Genomic DNA, 8,829 nt, shown 5'->3' on the forward strand with positions numbered 1-8,829 from the left:
AAAAAACCAGAATTCTAATTCCAGTAAAACCAATAAAAGTTATACAAGAGAATAACTTGTAGTTATACCTCTATGACTTTGAAAAATAATTATTTGTGAAATCATGATAACAGAAACAGCATTTTAACTTTTCAGCTTTCAGAGTCAACTTTATAGACAAAGCACATAATAGTTGGTCATGCTACAGAATAGAATGTAAATGGTGTCAACCTTGACAATGTATAAGTAAAATTATAGATGACAAATTTCATGCATGGAAGGAAGGAAAAGAAACAAAGATGAAATTTAGGATACCAATGACATCACATTATGAAGTAAGGAGTCAAGAGATGGTATGGATTTTTTTTTTTTCACGTTAACATTCTTAGTTTATTGATCCTCTCATGAAAAAGCTGCACAACCAGATAAAGCCACTGCAGCATCTTTACTCCTTCTGTTGTCCAATCTCCAGCTCACTTCTCTTTGCCAGCACCAACATTGGCTTTTGCAGTCCCCCTGACTTTCTTCATTCTGTTCTTGCGTTCCTTTCGCTGTTTTCTTGATGTCTTTTTCTTCTCATACAGGCCATGTCTTGCAAGTCTGTGTTTGGGTTCATTTTTCTTTGCATAATCCAAGGAATCATATATCATGCCAAAGCCGGTTGTCTTGCCACCACCAAAATGGGTTCTGAATCCAAACACAAATATGACATCTGGTGTGGTCTTGTACATTTTGGCTAGTTTTTCCCGAATTTCTGTCTTAGGTACTGTTGCCTTTCTGGGGTGAAGAACATCAATGACCATCTGTTTCCGCTGAAGTAGTCGGTTAGTCATGAACTTCCTGGTCCGGATAGTTACTGTGTTGTTCATGATGGCAGCCTAGCTTCAAGCAGCCGGGGAGGAAAAGAGATGGTATGGATTTTTAAGGGATAAAGAAATAAAGATGTAAGGACGTGTCCGTTGTGAATATTGTTTAGAGGTACAAAAATAAATAGTAGAGAATTTTATAAATAATAATATAATTATGTGGGAGTATTGGGCTCAGTTAAGAGAAGGGATAAGGGAACTAAATATTCATCTGTGAAGACTATCCCACAACACTCTGGTGAGGTGTCCCTTCCCAAATGGTGAAGGGAAGTGTAGGGGGGCCATTCTATGGACTGAGAAGATAGACAAGAGGATGTCACTGTGATCTGAGTGGATAATATAAAAGTTATATGCTGGATGAATGGATGAAGGAATGAATGAGTGGTCCTTAATGCAGGAGAATTCCTCTTGTTCAAGTAGATGCACCTGATTAACCGAATGGGATACAATAAACCATTTGAGCCCCCTGTACTCCCCACATGACCTTCCAGTTATCATCTGCCTTCCTATAAGGCCTTCCTTCTCCCAAGGAAACTATGTGCTGGGGCTAAAGAGCATGTCCCCAGAACCTGTGACAATTTTATTTTTCATTATTGAATTTTAAATTTATAAACTGTTTATTCTAGGTCATCAAGCAACCTTTGAACTTGGATAGACCATGAGAGACTGATCTGCCCTTTCTGTGCTGGTATGAATTTATGAGTCTGGAAAACTTAGGATTGCATCTTGGGCCACGATGACCCCATGAAGGGGTGTGGTGCCACATAGAAATCGTTTGGTGGTCAACAAAGCAGATCTCCTGGAGATGTCCTTCCTCTATTACTTCCTTCCTGTCCATCTATGCAATGTTTTTTAAGGGAGTTAAGCCCTCACTCTCATAAAACTGGGTAAAGCTGGCTTCTTTGACATTGTCTTCTACCACTGACCAACTGATCTCTCTCTCTGTGTACTTCTGGGACATTTTGTGAGTCCCTTCATATGCCTCTTTGTAGCCAAAGCTTCCTTCGAGGGAGGAATACTTTTCTTTCCTCACTGACATCCACTCCTATTCCAAATACCCCTTATCTTAGGTTCTCAGGTCCTAGCTTCTCAGTCTGTGAATGCTTGGGTTCAAGTCCTGGCTCCACCACTACCAAGCTATGGGTGTCGAGTAATGAAAATTACTGAACAACTTTAGGACTCCTTATTTTCATCCATAAATATAATGGATTGACCTTAGTGAACCATGAGACCTCCCATTGTGGGAATTAATGATATGGGCTCATAGATGGACTTACCTAGACCAACATTCCCAATATAATCAACTAAAGAGATGATTTTATTTTTACAGATAAACAATTCAAGGGTTTAAAATGACAGTAATTGTTTTGTTTATTTATCCTAGAGAGAATAGTTGATGCTTTGTGATAATTACCCAAGTTAGAAGCCAAGTGCCCTCCCTCTTATAAGCCCTGTTGACCAGTCCACTCCTTTAATGAGATCCTCATAATCATTCATACTCCCCAGACTTTCACCTGTATGCCTGGGTCTGCTGCCCTGCCTTTAGTTGGAAACTGCTCCTCAGGCCTGGCCCTCTGCCCTCTGCTGGTGTGGTCAGTCTCATTTGCACCTGCGGCTTTCTTACTTCCTTCCTCCCCTCCCCCATTCTTCCTTTCCCTCCTCCCTCCCTCCCTCTCTCTCTCCCTCCCTTCTTCCTTCCTATCCTTCCTTCCCATCAATCCTTCCTTCCTTCTTTCCTTCCTTCCTTCCTTCCTTCCTTCCTTCCTTCCTTCCTTCCTTCCCATCCCCCCCCATCCCTTTCTATCTGTATTTGGTACATTCAGGCAACATTTTATCTAGTTGTATGTGTGTCAGAAGTCACTAACTTATTTATATTGAGCACATCTTAAGAATACAGCCAATGTCTCGCAAGCTCCTTACCTCTCTACACTTAATTTCTTTACTTTCTTTATTTGCTTCTGGTCTCTCTAACAGATTCTCATGTTCTCACAACATTAGATATGTAACGTATAGAAATGTTGTACACGTGCCATTTCTAAGTAGTATGACACACACACGTGACAAGCATCTCTCAATTCCTTCCTTCTCAGTTTTTCATTCCAATGAACACCAGTTGTTCTGTACCAGCTTCTTTCTTCATCCTTGTCTTCTTATCCTTCACTTTCCTTGGACGTGGGGACATTGTTCGGAAGAAATATGGGAGTTCACCTGACCTAGACAAGCCTCTGCTGTTAGTGAAAATACCACAGTAGGGGTGACTTCTGCTTCACGTTTGTTTCTTCCTTAATTATAGTTTCATTAGGCCTAGAGGGAGTGGCCACACCTAGGGCTTTTATGAACTGTGGGGAAGCCAGCTCTCCCTTTCTCTCTCAGGGTGTGTGTGTGTGTGTGTCCCACATGGTGACCCAGCCTTCTAATGCAGAGCTTGCCTCAGCTACTTCACCAAGGACCTGAGGGGTGGTGCAGAGGAGCGCTGGAGGAGGAAGACGGTATCCCTGACAATGACCTTATGCATCCATTAGGCGTCCTCACTTCACCTTAACTCCCTGTACTTTTCAACTCCTTAGCGAAGATTGGAACATTAAACCTCCAAAGACCACACCCTTGCCATGCAGGAGCTCCTAGGTTATTCATTGTTCATCTTGCTTCCATCAATCATTGGGTCATATTAAATGTAATATTTACGTCCTTATGGGTAGAGAGATATTTGAAATATAAGCAAATATGCTTCAGATATAGGTACGTTCATGAGTAAGTCTCCGCAGACATACTTAGCTACTACGCTCACTGTTTTTTACTACTGTGATCAAATGAAGTAATGGTGTCTTTAGGAGACCTCTAGCTTATGAGAAAAAGGTAGAGGAAGGTTCTTTATCGAAGTGCATATCCCTAGGCCCTACTTGGGCCCTGGGCATATCTTTTACTGACTTCTAACTGCATCTTATGCTTCCTTAAATAAGACTCAATAAATGTTTATTAGTGGTAGTAGTATTTTTGTAGTCTGATTCAACTCTGGACTTTTTTCTCTCTTTCTCATATTCCCTGATCTCTTCACAACACTCTTCCTTTGAGTGTATCTGGCTTCCCTTGGAGACTCTAATCCAAAGAGTCATTTCCTGAAAGTCCCAATTTTTGTGAAATTCCCCTTGTCTTTCAAATATTTGAAATTCCTTTTTTTTTTTTAAATATTTTATTTATTTATTTGACAGAGAGAGACACAGCGAGAGAGGGAATACAAGCAGGGGGAATGGGAGAGGGAGAAGCAGGTTTCTCGTGCAGCAGGAAGCCCGATGCAGGGCTCGATCCCAGGACCCTGGGATCATGACCTGAGCCTAAGGCAGACGCTTAACGACTGAGCCACCCAGGCGCCCCAAATATTTGAAATTCTTAACACTGCAAATGCATATGTGCTCACAGGAAAAAATCTTGTTTTGTTTTTTGCTTGTTCAACACTCTTGGGAAGAGGAAAATTAAAAGTATTTCATCTCTTGCCTCCCATCTGAGCTTTCTCTTGTTTCTGTCTCCTCGGCGGGAAGCAAAAGCAAGCATTTACCTTGATAACGGGCACACCACCATCATTGAAGCTTTGGTGCCAGACGACCTTGGGCTGGCCTCTTGGCTCAAGGACCCGCTAATCTTGCGGTCGTGGGCAGAATTATGTAACTTATCTGTTCCTCAGCTTTCTTATCTGTGGAGTGGGATTGATAATCAAAGCCCCTGGAGCATAGGGTCTTCGTCAGGATAGAGCTGTTAAACATTTCAACACTAACAACAGGGCCTGAGGAAGCGTAAACACAAATAGATAGTCGGGGTGAAGGGCATGTTTCTCTGCACACAGCAATGTGAATCCTGGCTGTTCTCACTCTCCGGTGAGGAATAATGTAGTGTAGTAGCTTAAGCACACGAGCTTTGTGGTCGGTAAGCATTAGACCGAACCCAGATGATTCCAGTGTTGTGTGACCTTGGGCAGGTGATTTAGTCTCTCCAAGCCTCCATGCCCTTACTAGTGACTTGGAATAGGATGATACAGGTTTACTTTCAGGGCGATGATGCATGGAAACCACTAGATTGCACCTGAACAGAATAGCAGGTTCTCTGTTAGAAAAAAGAAATTGCCCATGCCTTCTATCTCTTTAATCCACTAATTTTAAAACTTGTTTTGGGAATTTCTTTGTCATTTCAATTTGCATATGCAGCTTATTGTTTTTCATAAGACGCTTTCTTCAGTAACTCTTCACTTTCCCGAAAACTTCCCAATTTGCTTCTGTCTCAACTTGCTCCAGTGAGAGAAGCTCCGTTATAATGGAGGACCCGCCTTCCAACAGAGCGCTGGAAGATTCTAAGCAGAGTTTTTTTTTTTTTTTTAAGATTTTATTTATTTATTTGAGAGAGAGAGAACGAGAGACAGAGAGCACGAGAGGGAGGAGGGTCAGAGGGAGAAGCAGACCCCCCGCTGAGCAGGGAGCCGGATGCGGGACTGGATCCTGGGACTCCAGGATCATGACCTGAGCCGAAGGCAGTCGCTTAACCAACTGAGCCACCCAGGCGCCCTCTAAGCGGAGTTCTAAGTGAGGCTTTGTCACATCCTCAGTGATCTTAGTAGTGCAGTCAGGAGTAAACACCCCTGACAGGTCAAATAATCGTTGCTATTGATGTGACTCATCACAAGTCTTATGTTGGAATCTTAGGGTGTGCATAGGAGAGAAGAGGTGCATGTGCATGCGCGTGTGCATTGGCTTCTCCCATCCAAAGCCTCATTTTCCCTCTTTGGGACACCTTGCTCTGGGAGTGACCGCAACCGGACGCCCCGGTTCTCCTTCTGACTTTCCTCTGAGTGGCTGTGCTTTTTGCCACCTGCCAAGGTTTCCGTGATCCCGGGAGCTACACCCGGAGCTCCGCGCGCCGGCTTCCACCCGCGCTGCGTTGTGACCTGGTCCCCACCCTCCATCCTGTTGGTAGCACCGGGCTCGTCCCATTGCTATGGACTCTACGCAGCTCGCGTCTGCTCGGTGGTACATAGTTGTCTTTTTCTCTCACCTTTTTTTCTGAACCGGCACCTTCGCCCTGTCTAGTTCTCTTTCGATACTGCTCCTCGTGCTTCTCTCTCCCCTTGGGGGCTCTCCAGTGCGGGCACCGAAGGAGGGGTCGGGGAGGGTGGCGGCCCGGACTGAGTACGCTTGGGGCATTACTCCCCCCCTTCTTGCGCTCCTCGCTCCTCCTCATTTGAAGTCCACACCCCTCTTGAAACGGATAGCTTCGATTCCTCTGCTGACCCATATCACCTCCTAGAATGATTCAGTAGCTGATCTACGCTCTTATCTCCAGAGCGCCCCCGCTTCCCCCCCCGCCCTGCCCCACATCCCGGTAGGAGCGCAGTCTCTGGATTCCTTAACCCCACAAGGTCTTAGATCCCACAACCCTCGGGCCAAGCACTGAATGTGCCTTTATCTTACAAGACAGTTCGTTCTCAGCATCTTTTCTTTCAGAGTTTCCAAGCCACATATTCTCTCTCTCCCTGTCTTGGACCATTCACTCATGCCATTCCTTGTTTCTGTCACTTATACATCTGCAGACGGACCTCCTGACTTTCTATGAGTCTGAACTATTCTGGCACCTTTTTAGATGCTTTTCTCAATAGGCATTTACTATGGACTGAAGAAAAGAAGATGGGGTTCGAGCCTAATGACTTTAATTCATTTAGTTACCTGCTCAAAATAAGGGGAGTGAGACCGGGCGCAATGGATGGTACTCAATAGTGTTATATAAATACATCTAGCTCCAAAAATACAAACACTGCAAATCAGACAAAGGCTCTCTTGACATTTTTTGCTGCTTTATTTTTCAGAAATAACTATTAGTATCAATCTGGTGTGCATTTTTCCAGCCCCTTTTTTTCTCTTTATTTGCATCCCTTACTAAAATAAGCCACGTGGGAATGGATAGCAGGCACTCAGTGAGGACTGGCAGAATGAATGAGTGAGCCCATGTACACACACATATACATAAACTGCTTTGTGTATGTGTTTGCGAATACGTTTTGATATAAATCGTTTTATTTTATACATATTATTTGGCAACTTGGTTTTTTCTACTTAACAGCATATCCTGGGAATATTTCCATGGTACCACAAATTGCTTTATTTCATTCAACAGTACCGCTGCCTAGTACGGTATGTTATGGATAGTTATTTTTCATCCGTTTACGGATGGGTATTTATGTGTTTCCTACATGTTGCCATTTATAAACAATGCCATAACATAAATCCTAGCAAAATTGACCGCCTGCATGTACATGTATTTTTATGGAATTGTTTCTTTGAAGAGAATTGTTCAGTAAATGTTATGTACATTTTTAATAAACATTGCCAGATTACCCTCCACAAAGACTGTTGCCACTTCCACTCCAGCTGTGTAAACTGAGTATGTATTTCCCCACATGCTCACCAACGTCAGAGATTATTGGTTCTTTTAATTGTGCCAACCTGATGAGTGAAATGGTGTTTGTTTGTTTGTTTGTTTGTTTGTTTTAAATTCACCTTTCCCTGATCACGAGTTAGAGTCGGCATCTTTCAATATGCCTCTTGGCCCTCCTCACTGCAAGTCTATCCTTGTGACATTTTTCAAAATTTCTTTTCTCTTCTTTCAGAGGAAGAACTTCCCCCTCTCTCAGTGCCCAAGAATTAATTTCTTCCTGCTTCCCTTGTTTCCCAATTACGTTCTCTCTTTGGCATCTTTCATTTTCCTGTCTTCGCAGATTTCCTCTTGCCTTTTGAACACAAACCAGATTGCAATTTCCTTGGGAAAAAAGACTTGCCTCAACCCTACTGTCCCCCTTAACTCCCCTCTGGTCTCTCCACCCACCTGCCATTTGTCACAAGAGTGCACCACATCCGTGGCTCTCACCGCCTCCCATCAACAATACCAGTGATTTCACATACTCCAGATTTTATTGATCTTTTTATGGCCTTTTAAATATTCTCACCCTCTCTTTTTGGTCATCGTCTCCACCTAGCTCCCAGCTGCCACCCCACTTCTCTTCTTATTTCTAGGACTACCTTCTTTCTTTCTCTAGCTTTTTTTCCTTCCTTTGCCCAAAAGTGTATGGATTTTCATCCATTCTTGTTTTTGGACCTTTGTTCTTTTCCTACACTTTGGACATCTCATCAATTCCAAACATTTCAACCCTTATTTCTGTGTCAAGGACTCCCAAATCAGGCCTGATATCTCATGAAAACTCCTGTCTTTTGCTTGGACTTTCCTCCGCTGAATTGGGACACTGTAACTGCAAGATCTGAGCCCTAAATTACACTGATCACCACCCTCCCCAACGATCTTTGTAATTTTTTTTTTTACTTTTTTTTATTCTTATGTTAATCCCCATACATTACATCATTAGTTTTAGATGAAGTGTTCCATGATTCATTGTTTGTGCACAACACCCAGTGCTCCATGCAGAATGTGCCCTCCTCAATACCCACCACCAGGCTAACCCATCCTCCCACCCCCCTCCCCTCTAGAACCCTGTTTGTTTTTCAGAGTCCATCGTCTCTCATGGTTCGTCTACCCCTCCGATTTCCCCCGCTTCATTCTTCCCCTCCCGCTACCTTCTTCTTCTTCTTCTTTTTTTTTTTCTTAACATATATTGCATTATTTGTTTCAGAGGTACAGATCTGAGATTCAACAGTCTTGCACAATTCACAGCGCTTACCAGAGCACATACCCTCTCCAGTGTCTATCACCCAGTCACCCCATCCCTCCCACCCCACCCCCCACTCCAACAACCCTCAGTTTGATTCCTGCGATTAAGAATTCCTCATATCAGTGAGATCATATGATACATGTCTTTCTCTTTTTGACTTATTTCACTCAACATAATACCCTCCAGTTCCATCCACGTTGTTGCAAATGGCAAGATCTCATTCCTTTTGATGGCTGCATAATATTCCATTGTATATATATACCACATCTTCTTTATCCATTCATC

General features: G+C 43.2%; 1 protein-coding gene across 1 annotated transcript; it reads right to left on the reverse strand.

Moving 5' to 3' along the window:
* Positions 1-339: 339 nt before the first annotated feature.
* On the reverse strand, positions 340-886 carry LOC135362232 (small ribosomal subunit protein eS24-like). The gene has a single exon (XM_064575846.1). The coding sequence runs from the start codon at positions 846-848 to the stop codon at positions 453-455; it is 396 nt and encodes a 131-aa protein (XP_064431916.1). The 5' UTR covers positions 849-886; the 3' UTR covers positions 340-452.
* Positions 887-8,829: the final 7,943 nt, after the last annotated feature.

The sequence above is a fragment of the Mirounga angustirostris genome, unplaced genomic scaffold (assembly GCF_029215605.1).
Source record: "Mirounga angustirostris isolate CCGP_5_RB_7025 unplaced genomic scaffold, mMirAng1.0.hap1 SCAF_12, whole genome shotgun sequence".
Classification (NCBI taxonomy): domain Eukaryota; kingdom Metazoa; phylum Chordata; class Mammalia; order Carnivora; family Phocidae; genus Mirounga; species Mirounga angustirostris.